At 37.6% G+C, this 14,185-nt stretch overlaps 1 protein-coding gene across 2 annotated transcripts in view; it reads left to right on the top strand.

The window, feature by feature from the left end:
* The window catches only part of LOC125241157 (cell division cycle 7-related protein kinase-like), a 58,323-nt gene that overhangs the window by 23,709 nt on the left and 20,429 nt on the right, over positions 1–14,185 (top strand). For both annotated transcript variants that reach the window (XM_048149498.1, XM_048149499.1), the window contains exons 4-6: positions 9,538–9,631; positions 9,877–10,019; positions 10,424–10,517. In XM_048149498.1, coding sequence (XP_048005455.1) covers positions 9,538–9,631; positions 9,877–10,019; positions 10,424–10,517 — 331 coding nt within the window. The remainder of the gene's footprint in view (positions 1–9,537; positions 9,632–9,876; positions 10,020–10,423; positions 10,518–14,185) is intronic.

Here is a 14,185-nt window from a genome sequence, read left to right as displayed (position 1 = left end):
CGCTTACGAAACGCTCACGAAACGAAACGCTAGTAGATATCTATCCCTATCGCTCTTGCATATTGGCGAGACAGAGCCGGACTACGTTTCGTTTTCGTTTGGCGTCGGAGAAATGCAATTCGGCTACGGGGCCTGATATATCTGATGAAGACTGTAAGTACAACGAATGTGTTTTATGCATTGGATTTTGAGACTGTAAGAAATATCCAGGAAGTCAAGTCAGGCGTTGGTTTTGGTAAAAATACCAACTTTGACCTACCCTTTCGCCGTTAATAAAAACGTGCACACATTTTAAGCTCATTACGCTGAACTTCATCAATTGTAACATTTATTTCACTTTTTTTTTTATACTACGTCGGTGGCAAACAAGCATACGGCCCGCCTGATGTAAAGCGGTCACCGTAACCTATGGACGCCTGCAACTCAAACAGTGTCACATACGCGTTGCCACCCCATTAGAAACTTGTACATTCCCTTTTGCTGTGTTAAGTACACAGCAAAAAGGAGTGTACAAGTTCTAAGGAGGGTTCGGGTTGCCGACGACTCAAAGGACAATAGACGGAACAAGTTAGTTCCGTAAGTCCTCCCGTCATCAGCTCACCGCACCCTCGTTGAGCTCTGGCAGCCTTACTCACCGACAGGAACACAACACTATGAGTAGGGTCTAGTGCTATTTGGCTGCGGTCTTCTGTAAGGCGGAGGTACTACCCCAGTTGAGCTCTGCTCTAGATTCGAGCGAGACGATATGCGCTGTGCTGTGCCCTACCACACAAAGCGGAATATCATTCGCTATGCCCTACCTTCTTCAGTATGCCCTACCTCCTTCATGCTCTACTTATTTATCTAATCACTCAATAATGACAATAATATAATCTCAACAAGTAACTGAAAACATAAACGAAGTCAATCACAGAAGCAGCGCAGCACCGCCGCCGCTCACGCGCCAACATTACGCATTTCACAGACCATGATGCCTAACTTCATAGGCCTGCCAGGCTTTACAGTTAGTACGTTGCTTCTGGAAAGTTATGTATGAAAATATTGGCATAATTAATGGAAGATTTTTTTTGATTGGGATATGTACATTATAGGCCGAAGTTATTTTTCATCAACCCTCCCCATCTCTCCCCCCTCTGCGTCACCCCTCTTCCCCCCCCTTAAATAGCCGAAAATGCGGTTTTTCGCGATTTGTAACAAAACCGTTGAAAATACAGAAAAAACGTGTAGGAACAAAGTAATCCTTAATAAATTTACTACAAATCATTCATTGACACTTTGGTTCTAGCACTTATAGTTTTCGCGTGATCCATCACGAAAGTTGGTCCTTTGCTGCAATTTTCTTTAGTGAATGTTAAGTTTTCTCCCAAATTGCTTACGAAATCTGTTTGATATTATTAAAATATTATAAACTGAAAATGAATTTCAGGGGGAAAAATCACTACCATGGGTGGAACTTGAACTCACGGCTTCTGGATTGAAACTCCGGGGCTCTACCAACAGCTACCAAAAGCTCATCCCCAGTCATCGATATACTATATGGATCAATGGTACTCCTAGCGACTACTACTGTGAAAATATTACGTCTTAAATAGTTATTGGAATTCCAAGACATATTGGAAATTCCACCCATGGTAGTGATTTTTCTCCCTTAATTTTATTTTAGTCATGGGTTAAAATATTTTAGTCATATCAAACAAATTTCGACGATTTCGTAAGCATTTTGGGTGAAAACTTAACGAAAATTGCAGCAAAGGACCAACTTTCGTGACGGATCACGCGAAAACTATAAGTGCTAGAACCAAAGTGTTAATGAATGATTTGTAGTAAATTTATTAAGGATTACTTCATTCCTACGCGCTTTTTCTGTATCTTCAACAGTTTTGTCAGAAATCGAGAAAAACCGCATTTTCGGCACTTTAAAGGAGGGTAGAGGGGTGACGCAGAGGGGGGAGGAGTGGGGAGGGTTGATGAAAAATAACTTCAGTCTATAACGTACATATTTCAATTAAAAAAAACCTTCCATTAATTATGCCGTAATTTTAGCTAATTTCCCCCTACTAAGTGCCTGTGATCTATTCTCCCGAACTACTGGGGACGCTATTGCTATGTCTTGTATGGGAACCCTGCATTTTATGATTAAGCACTGAGACTTGGCACAGTTGTTCATTTGGTGGTCCTGAGTAGATAAAGATCGGGAGGCATCGAGAGCCCCCCTTAATTTAGGAAGGAGGAGGGGGGGAAGGCTGGCGCCTCCGCGCTTCCTTTGAAACCATATTTCTCTAAAACTATACAAAATAGGGCATGCGATATATCATTTTCGGATAAATGGAGGACGAGGAATTCATTTTTGGAACAAAAAAAATGTATTTTAGAACAAAAATACAAAATAAAATGGGAAAATCTGAAAACGAGATTTTTTTTTATACATATTATTACACATTTTATGAAAACTGTAATGGTTTTTCTAAATAAAAAATATTATTTAATAGGTACATTTATCTAGTTTTAGAAAATGTATAATTTGTTATAGAAATATATTATACGACGAGTGATAAAAAATAATTTACATCGCCCGATAGGGTGATTTGAATGCTCATTTCAATAAGTTTTGTCAATGATTTCAGGTATAATCACTATTTTTAACACACGAAAGCCGTAGTCATTGTATTTTATGGCTATTTTAGTGATTAATGTACTTAAAATAAAAAAAATACAAAAATTAAAAAAAAATTAAATGTGATAACTATTTTATAACATTATCCTATTTTGTTCTTTCTATACAATATATATCTAAAATCAATAAATATGAATGAAAAACCACATTTATGTAGTTTATGAAAATATATAGTTTGTTATATAAATATATTACGAAACGCGAGATAAAAAATAACGAAAGTGACGTGGCAGGGCGATCTTGATGTACGGTACGGGTCAGCTTGTATGATTCGATGAGGTGAGGTAAAGGTACTCAAAGCTCTCAAAAAGTGTAGTTATTTAGAGTACTTCAAATTAAACAACACACTCCTATATAGTCTGAATTTAACTATTTATATTACATGAAATGATCGATTGATATGATAGGTCAGATATTACATCTGATCCTAATACATCTTGTGAAATAGTTAGTTATCTATATGATTTGCATAATTTATGGATAATTCTTACTTGACATATTTATTATTCCAGATCTGCGTCCTGTACTTTGGTTAACGAGTGCCGAAAATAGTTATTAACCAAAAAAGACCGCCAAATTAACAGCATTTCACCGACAAAAGCTGCCTTGCACCATTTTTGTAAGGGTTCCCAATTCAAAATTTGCCATTATTTGCTACTTGTGGCTGGACGAAAGTCTGTAACAATTGGGATTTGGGAGCCTACTTGCCCGCAACGTTGCCTGTTGCTGCAGAAACATGCCTCGAAATTGTCGGATGCAGGTGTAAAAAACAGTGCCCCGTAAGGTGCAATCGTAAAAAAAGACTTTTTAAATTAAATGTTCGGAGCTGATGTGCTTATGCAGTGGATGTTGTGATATATACATAATTAAATTCAGACTATTCATGTTGTTTTATTTGAATAACTCAAAATAGCTACACTTTTTGAGAGCCTTGAGTACTAGCCCCGATACACGTGTTTTCGTCTAGTCAGACCATTTTTTGAGGTTCTCCTTTGTACAAAAGCAATGTCTTAGTTCAAAAATCATTAATGTTTAATGCTAATACGAATCTAGTTTATTTTTTATGGCACTATTGCGCAATAACTAACTATCATTGATACTGAAAGGAAGAATATGACGATAAAACCGGTAAAACCGATTTAAGGGGGCCCAAAGAAAGTAACTAAATTCTGCTAGTAAACTAAAAAATCATCAAGCCTATGCATGCAGAACTGCTTTAGGAGAGGAGAACGTGATTAAGACTTTTTTTTGCAATATAAGTCACATGCAATTTTATTTTACAATCAAAATAAACTATATTATAGGACTTTTACAATTTTCTGTACTGGGTCGTGATATACCTACATGTGTAAACGTTATTAGAATAAGTATATTTCTGTATTACTAGACGAACTCCACTGCATAGCGGGTAGTACCTTTACCTCACTTCATCGAATAATGCAAGCTGACCCGTACATTAAACATTTCATTTTCATTATTTTTTATCTCGCGTTTCGTAATATATTTATATAACAAACTATATATTTTTATAAACTGCATAAATGTGGCTTTTTATTGATATTTATTGCTTTTAGATATATATTGTGTAGAAAGAACAAAATAGGATAATGTTAAAAAAAAATATTACATTTTTAATATTTTTTAAAATTTTTGTATTTTTTTTTATTTTAAGTAAATTAATCACTAAAATAGGCATAAACTACAATGATTAGGGCTTTCGTGTGTTAAAAATAGTGATTATACCTGAAATCATTGACAAAACTTATTGAAATGAGCATTCAAATAACCCTATCGGGCGATGTAAATTATTTTTTATCACTCGTCCTATAATATATTTCTATAACAAATTATACATTTTCTAAAACTAGATAAATGTAGCCATTAAATAATATTTTTTATTTAGAAAAAACCATTACAGTTTTCATACAATGTGCAATAATATGTATAAAAAAAAATCTCGTTTTCAGATTTTCCCATTTTATTTTGTATTTTTGTTCTAAAATACATTTTTTTTGTTCCAAAAATGAATTCCTCGTCCTTCATTTATCCGAAAATGATATATCGCATGCCCTATTTTGTATAGTTTTAGAGAAATATGGTTTCAAAGGAAGCGCGGCGGCGCCAGCCTTCCCCCCCTCTTCCCTCCTAAATTAAGGGGGGCTCTCAATGCCTCCCGATCTTTATCTACTCAGGGCCACCCAAGAAACAACCTGTGCCAAGTCTCAGTGCTTAATCATAAAATGCAGGGTGTTGTGCAATAGCGTCCCCAGTAGAACCAAGTAGCGTGCGTATTTAAGTCGGGTTTAAAATTGTTAGTCCAGGCCAAGTAGGCAAATGGCACCATACAAAACTTTTAGCGCCATCGCCAGTTGTCTAATAAGTAACGCGTGCATTTTTGTTGACTTTAAAATTGTTAGTCTTACTTACGTATGTAGTTAATAATCATTTTAACTAAGACAAGCCAGGCTTTTGGGCTTGTAAGGCCGTACCACCACTGAAATTTACCTTATTTAACCATTTTTGGAATTGTCTATATACCAATTTTATTCTGTTAACACAACACGGCCGCTAATGCCGCCGGCCGCCGAAAATGCTATTATAATTATTTTATTGATGTCTGGTTATAATATACATGGATCGAACAAAAATACATATGTAAAAACTTGGAAAGTAAATTTTTGTCATGTGATGGTACCTATGGTAGCACCATAATATCTATACCCACTTGTTTACCACATTTACATATGCGAATAAAATATTCTTATTCAAGTGACAAACTAACTGTACAACATAGCATTGTGCCTACTTTTAAGAGGTTAGTTAGCATAAATAGGTAGTACCCACCTGCATATCGACATCAGTTTCAGATTCAGAATCCCGAATCATTGCGTAATCACGTAGTACATATTATCTGTATTAGGTTCAGTAGGAGGTAGGGCATAGCGAATGATATTCCGCTTTGTGTGGTAGGGCACAGCACAGCGGATATCGTCTCGCTCGAATCTAGAGCAGAGCCCAACTGGGGTAGTACCTCCGCCTTACAGAAGACCGCAGCCAAATAGCACTAGACCCTACTCATAGTGTTGTGTTCCTGCCGGTGAGTAAGGCTGCCAGAGCTCAACGAGGGTGCGGTGTGCTGATGACGGGAGGACTTACGGAACTAACTTGTTCCGTATATTGTCCTTTAGAGTCGTCGGCAACCCGAACCCTCCTTGGAACTTGTACACTCCTTTTTGCTGTGTACTTAACACAGCAAAAGGGAATGTACAAGTTTCTAATGGGGTGGCAACGCGCATGTGACACTGTTTGCGTTGCATGCGTTCATAGGTTACGGTGACCGCTTTCCATCAGGCGGACCGTATGCTTGTTTGCCACCGACGTAGTATAAAAAAAAAAAAAAGGTACTTATTTTAATTTCCTTCGCAATTGGCACTATCGAAGATGTTTCAGATAGTGAATCAGGGTCTAATATTGGTGACATAATCCTGGTGTTTGAACAGGCACCTAGAAAAAGTGAATGGTTTTAGTCTGTTTAATAAGTCGGAAATTGCGAATAGGCAGTGTACATGGTACCTACATATTTTTGATCAAAGATAAATGTTTACATTTTTTCATCTTATTCAATTACATAAAGATGCAAAAATTTAAGCCTATCTTTAACCTAGACTCGATTGTGAAGAGGATTATAAAGCAACAGCGATTATAACCACAAAATTAAAAATTTGAAAAACCCCCGTCCGCGACATAGTGGACCGATTTTCATGAAACATGGCTGAGAATACTCCCGACTAACTCAGCTTTCAAACAAAAAAAAAACGAAATCTAAATCGGTTCATCCGTTTAGGAGCTACGATGCCACAGACAGACAGACAGACAGACAAACAGACAGACAGACAGACAGTCAGACACGTCACACTTATAACAAACCGTTGTTTTTGCGTCGGGGGTTAAAAATTAGACATTTCATACAAGTAAGCTTTTTAACAGAAATTTCATTTTTGACACAAGCTTTTTGGCTGACTGTACTTTCCTTCCCATGGTTAACTTATAATCATTGAGGCAATTCTAAAAAACCCAAACACGACGGTGTTTGGTTGTTTCATCACAGAGTTCCTATGGTCACCTTCCAGCTCCATCATCAGATCAGCTCTTTGTCATAATAATTTTGCATTTTCAAAGTTCAGTCAAATTTCAAAGTGTATCAAATTTAAATTGCAAGATTTGATTACTTACAGACAGGCATATAACGAGACAGGGGAAAATAAATAAAAGCTTGTAAAAATACGTTTGTATATCTAAGTAGGTATACAATACAATATTAATGCGTATTTGTTTACTTAATAGTTACTTATTTGGCTCGTTTGATGTGCGTCGAACACCAACACACGCGCGGTAACGCATGTTTGTTATTACTTATTAGTTGTATTCGTAAATTACGAAAATAAAGGTAACATTCAATAAAATATGTATAGTACTTTAATGTCTTTAATTCAAATTAAAGTTACTTACCTACTTGTTGTGTCTTCCATTTTTCTAACCAACCCAAATCCAACTGCAAAACATGTCCACTGCACGAAAATAGACTAATGACAGACCGAGTCAGAAAACGCAGTAAACTTGCGTACGTAGCCCCATCGCACTTTAATATACTTCCGTTTCATTTTTGCGACGTTGCCGTTGCGCCGCGCCGTTTTCAAAATACTAGATTCCGCAGTAAATGTTGATCAAGAAATGTTTATATTGATCAACAAAGTATTATTGTGTGTAAAAAAAAGGCGGTTACAAGATCAACAACTGCCGTGCCAGTGCATGACGAGTTAGAGGCTTTGTGGCACACTTAGGCACAGCGTTGCAAGGAGGAGAATTAATGTATAGCAATATTAGCACGATAAAATCAAAACTTCCTTAGTAACAGGCCCGTAAAGGCAGATCAACAATTGATGCGGATTTTAGCCTGATCAACAACGGCCGAAAGGAGGACAATATATATATATATATATATATATTTCATAATTTGTTAAACTAGTATATAATGTTTTAAATACTTGTGTATTTGTTTTTTTGCCAACCATACTCTGCTACCAATACAGCACGCTGATAACGATCTTTATAAATGAATAAAAGAAAATAATTAGTGAAACTCTGACATAAGTAATAATTAATGAGACTAAATGCGTTTTCACATTATCCGATCCGATATCGGATGTAGGACTGATACCCCATACATTACAGGCGCTATCTTGGATTTTCCATTTAAATCCTTCCGACATCCGATATCGGATCGGATAATGTGAAAACGGACTAAGACAATAGATACCTTTTTAGTGTTATATACCTATGCCTATGTATATCCCACCAAAAACATTCTGTAAAAAATAGCCGTCTCGATGGAGCTGCTTGTTTATCTCTAAAAAGTAATGAAATCTACATAAAGTTCCTTACTGCGATTTCTTTATTATTATAGTTAACTAGCCTTTGCTGCGGCTTCGCTCGCGTTAAATTCGAAAATATCTCCACAAACTTCCATCCTCCATTCTAAGGAAGTGGGGGGATATAAAAAGAGACAAAAAGTAGCCTATGTCACTTTCCATCCCTTCAACTATCTCCACTTAAAAAATCACGTCAATACGTCGCTCCGTTTTGCCGTGAAAGATGGACAAACAAACAGACACACACCCTTTCCCATTTATAATATTAGTATGGATGTTGTGTGACTTGAAGTGTAGCGGTGCTGGCGACAGATTGGTGCAATGGTGTCATGGAGCACCTGGTTATAAACTTCTTTATACCCTTGTGTATAAAGAAGTTTATAAGTTTCATATTCGATGGTCCGAGCTAAGGTTCGTAAAGCCATGAAGCCGAGCTGATAATCATTGTCGCTAAACGCCGATCGAAACGCAGTCTGAAGTGGGTGATAAACGTACGATACGAGCAGGTATGCGTACTTATGGCTCGACGACCTTTTTCGATTGTGTGTCACCGTAAGTACGCGTAAAAACCGCTGCGCATAGTAGTCGACCATCCAACGCGTACTTGCTCGTACGCCTATCACTATCACCCACTTGACGTCACGCCAACACTTTATGGAAAAAGCGGGTTTTCGACAACTACCAATAAGATTTTAGACATTCAAAAATCTTCAATAATACTCAACTGTTTCGGTCGCACTCGTTCAACTATAGGATAGGATTGGTATGAGCGACACGGTCAGGAGATTGATTGTCAATATGATATCTATCATCTATCATAAACACCGTTCGAAATGGCCTCATTAAAATCTAAATTTTAAATATATTGAAAGTAATATTACTAATCATTGACGTCACGCTCAAAATGAAAGAGATAGAAAATTTGACAGTATGGTACTCTTTTGCATGATTGTCATAATTCAAAATAAGAACGATGGCTTGCGTTGTAAACAGGGACTGAAACATGACACGGGCCCCTAGCGTCATCTATATACTTTTCACTGTATCAATTATAATGCCGTTGAACTACCGCGTGCGTATTTAAAAAAAAAAACGACATTTTTATTCAAATGACACTCTTAGTGACATCTAGTGACATAGATTTACGGCTGCCAACGGGGTACGGTATTTAGTATGGACTCTGCTGGTCCTTTATAATCGTCCTTGCTCGGAAGCATCAACAGAAATGTACGTCTAGATGGCGCTACACCTTTGGTTGACAATTTTATCAAATATCAAGTTAAGAATATAAGCCAAATTGTCAAAACTAACGTTCAAAAGTTTTAAGCCTGTGTCGACAGATGCCAGTCTGCACTGTGACTATACATTTTACATTGACGGTAATTCTCTATAGTCGATTCTCTGTGTGATTACTAATGTGAATGTTTGTTCCAGCGGCAAGAATCATGTGATCGGTGTGGAGCTGTGCCTTCGGAACTTGGACCACGTCGTCTTCATTATGCCTTATATACCTCATCAGAAGTTTTCGGTCAGTAAAATCACTCAACATTGAGGAAAATAGTATGATTTATTCGTAACAGACTATTAAAATTAAAAACGTTAAAAACAAAATATAAAAGAACGAAGTGTCACGAAACGGCCTCATTTCGGCGTATTGCTGGCGACTTCCAGCACTGATCTTCCGATGACACCATTAAATGAGAAAAATAATATTAGTATGGATTAGTATGGATACTGAAATAATTATGTCACATCAAAGTTTTTTTGTAACAGGAATACGTTGGAGACATGGACGCGATCGAACTCCGGCAATACATGCGCGCCCTCTTGACCGCGCTAAGGCACGTCCACACCTTTGGAGTCATACATCGCGACGTGAAACCCAGCAACTTTCTCTACGACAGAGAACGGCGGCGGTGAGTCACTGGCTTTACTATACATACACTCACAGCTGTATTCTCAAAGGGGTAGGCAGCACGTGAAATTGTTCAATTTTAAGCTAAATTGTGATAACTGCCGTACTATGACGTTACTCGACTCGACTTCATATTCATTCCATATTAAGCAAATCGTTCAAATTCGTTTTGACAGTTCCTTAAAAGAAGCTGGTTTGACTAGAAGCATAGAGGAATAAGTAAGGGAAGAGTTGTAACTCCATACATCAGTAAATGCAAGTTATTTGTAGTCAACTAGCGTAAATTGTCCGCCGAGCCGCTATCTTAGATTTTTGCCTTTGAGATCCTTTCTAAATTCGATATCGGATGGGATAATGTGAAAACGCTCTAATCCTCTAGATGTAAATAAATGTGTTTGGTTGCAGGTACGCGTTAGTGGACTTCGGGCTAGCGCAGCACACGGCCGCGCCGCCGCAGCCTCCGCCCGCGCACCAGCCGCTCAAACGGATAAGAGATGATGTTAGTACATATTGTATACTAGCTTTTGGCCGCGGCTTCGCTCGCATTAGAAACAGACAAAAAGTAGCCTATGTCATTCTCCATTCCTTCAACTATTTCCACTTAAAAAATCACGTCAATTCATCGCTCCGTTTTGCCGTGAAAGACGGACAAACAAACATACACACACTTTCCCATTTATAATATTAGTATGGATTAATTTTTTTCTCAAACTTGCAATGAAATGTCAAACGTACTTCAAATTATGTCGGGAAGTATTATACTACGTATCTGGTGCGCTGAGTGAGGAATTGAGGATGATATGGTAATGGACTTTCATAGAACATTGCAGACCTAAGACTGCAATGCACTAGTCATTTGTTTCCTAAACGTCAAATTAAAAAAAACGTCAACGCCACAGATTAAATAATACTTACGACAACGCTATCATCAGAAAAAAACATGCAAAACGGTTTACATAGACGGCGGCGCCCCCTATTAATATCTACTCCATTGCATATAATCCATACTAATAATATAAATAGGAAAGTGTGTTTTATTGTCCGTCTTTCACGGCGAAACGGAGCGACGAATTGACGTGATTTTTTAAGTGGAAATAGTTGAAGGAATCATAGATTAAGAGGCCTTACTCCTAAAGACGAGCGTTTTTTGCAAAATAGAACCTTTTTCATTCAAAATTATAAAGAAACTATAAATGATTATTAAAAAAATTATAATGTTCCTAAAAGTACATATCTTAAGCTAGAAAGTCAATTGGTACTACTTTAAAATATGTCTTTTTATACTTCCGAAAAATCAGTTTTTTCGGAAGACGTTTTCAAATTTCGTAGTGGGATAGCTCGTTTAGAATCGTGATTGTGCTGTTAAAAATGTTATTTGGGGTAATAAATGATCACAATCCTATTTGTTATATCCTGTACGAGTTAGCTAATACTTTGACATTTTAAGATTTACTTGAAATGGTGGATAAATAACCTTCCGTATCCTCCCCATTTTTTCGATAAAAAGAGGTTTACATTATGTATTTTTCCTGCGATTCCTGCATTTTTTGTAACTCTTAAATAATATTATCCTAAACTAGAACTTCTTTTTGATCTATAAGAAAAAAATCATACATATAAGACATACCTTTCTGTCGATAGATATGTTTTTAAAACACCTAAAATTCGAATAAAAGACACTGTGCTAACGCGAGCCCGCTCAGTCTGCGCCGAGCGCTCGAAGACAACGGACCTGCGTTTGATCGTCCGGCGCACCTAGCTTTCGTAAGCAGCTCGATAGTTCCGAGAAGTGCCGTAAACTGCGACTAAACAAAACAAATCTTGATCCTTTTTACACCTTATGCAATTTTAGCATTCGACATGCTTTTCATATGATTTTGGATTTTAAGTTATACGTGAAGTTTGTTGAGAGTTTGAATTATTATTATATTTTGGGACCAGGATGAGGTTCTGGTTCTCATGATGATGGAGTCAGGCAGGAGATGTTCAACAGAACTGCTATTCTACTTATCATAACTCCACCATGTTTGGGCTCATTAGATTTGGGCTGATGAGCACCATCGATCTAGATGAGGTCCAAGGTCTCATGATGGAGTCAGGAGGTGGCCAACAGAACTGCTATTCTCCTCATCATAACCCCATCATGTTCGGGCTCATTAGATTTGGGCTGACGAGCACCATCGAACTAGATGAGGTCCAAGGTCTCATGATGGAGTCAGGAGGTGGTCAACAGAACTGCTATTCTCCTCATCATAACCCCATCATGTTTGGGCTCATTAGATTTGGGCTGACGAGCACCATCGAACTAGATGAGGTCCAGGGTCTCATGATGGAGTCAGGCGGTGGTCAACAGAACTGCTATTCTCCTCATCATAACCCCATCATGTTTGGGCTCATTAGATTTGGGCTGACGAGCACCATTGAACTTGATGAGGTCCAAGGTCTCATGACGGGGTCAGCAGGTGGCCAACAGAACTGCTATTCTCCTCATCATAACCCCATCATGTTCGGGCTCATTAGATTTGGGCTGACGAGCACCATCTAACTAGATGAGGTCCAAGGTCTCATGATGGAGTCAGGAGGTGGTCAACAGAACTGCTATTCTCCTCATCATAACCCCATCATGTTTGGGCTCATTAGATTTGGGCTGACGAGCACCATCGAACTAGATGAGGTCCAAGGTCTCATGATGGAGTCAGGAGGTGGTCAACAGAACTGCTATTCTCCTCATCATAACCCCATCATGTTTGGGCTCATTAGATTTGGGCTGACGAGCACCATCGAACTAGATGAGGTCCAGGGTCTCATGATGGAGTCAGGAGGTGGCCAACAGAACTGCTATTCTCCTCATCATAACCCCATCATGTTCGGGCTCATTCGATTTGGGCTGACGAGCATCATCGAACTAGACGAGGTCCAAGTTCTCATGATGGAGTCAGGAGGTGGTCAACAGAACTGCTATTCTCCTCATCATAACCCCATCATGTTTGGGCTCATTATAAATATGTGGAAGGTCGTTAATAATAATAAATGTTTTATTAGGGTACCCCTACATGTAAAGAGGGAGCAGATATTTTTTTTTTATCTACTACTTTTTTTTTATCTGTATTCATATACATTCAATGTTTTTTTTTTTAATCGGTCCAGTAACAACGGAGATATCGAGGAACAAACATAAAAAAATGAAAAAAATAAATAAACATACAGATGAATTGAGAACCTCGCCTCAAATCTCTCAGATTTGAGGCGACGGTTAAAAAGTGACACATCATGAGCAGTTCCAATGCACCAAATGTCACTGTTCTGGACGTAAGTGCATGCTGTTCTTATAAAAATATGAAAGTCACTATAACTGTGATAATTTCCGAAAATATTAATATTATCAAAAAACGATCTTAGTAAACCCTTATTCATTTTTAAATACCTATCCAAAAATATATCACACGTTGGGGTTGGAATGAAAAAAAAAATCAGCCCCCACTTTACATGTAGGGGGGGTACCCTAATAAAACATTTTTTTCCATTTTTTTATTTTTGCACTTTGTTGACGTGATTGATATACATATTGTTACTAAATTTCAGATTTCTAGTGCTTACGGTTACTGAGATTATCCGCGGACGGACGGACGGACGGACGGACGGATGGACAGACAGACATGGCGAAACTATAAGAGTTCCTAGTTGACTACTGAACCCTAAAAAACAGAAATCACTATTAAACTATTCTCTAATTTCAAGTTCCTAACTAAAATTTTCCTAATAAAATTAAAACAAATTGATCCCGCTACAAACTTTCACCCCCTTTTTCCCTCTACTAGGGGTGTAAATTTTCATAATCGATTCTTATCTCTTCGAAATTTTGTTAATGCAATCTATACAAATTTCGACATTCTAGCTTTCGTAGTTTCGGCTCAGCGGTGTTGGTTGTTGAATCAATCAATTAGGAAACCTGAATTTATATATGTACATGTAGACTAATACTATACTTTTACTACATTCATATACCTTATTTACTACTACCATACCATGAATATGAAATTAAATAAAGAGTCCCCATATAAAATTGAAAATTATGTTATTAGCAATTTAATTCAAAACTATCAAGATTATTCGTGTCTGCGTTGAAACGCGCGTTGAGTTGCCGGTGCTCGCGTACCGAGCGCCAAC

Source organism: Leguminivora glycinivorella, chromosome Z, assembly GCF_023078275.1.
Source record: "Leguminivora glycinivorella isolate SPB_JAAS2020 chromosome Z, LegGlyc_1.1, whole genome shotgun sequence".
Taxonomy (NCBI): Eukaryota; Metazoa; Arthropoda; class Insecta; order Lepidoptera; family Tortricidae; genus Leguminivora; species Leguminivora glycinivorella.
This window is presented reverse-complemented; position numbering and strand designations above follow the sequence as displayed.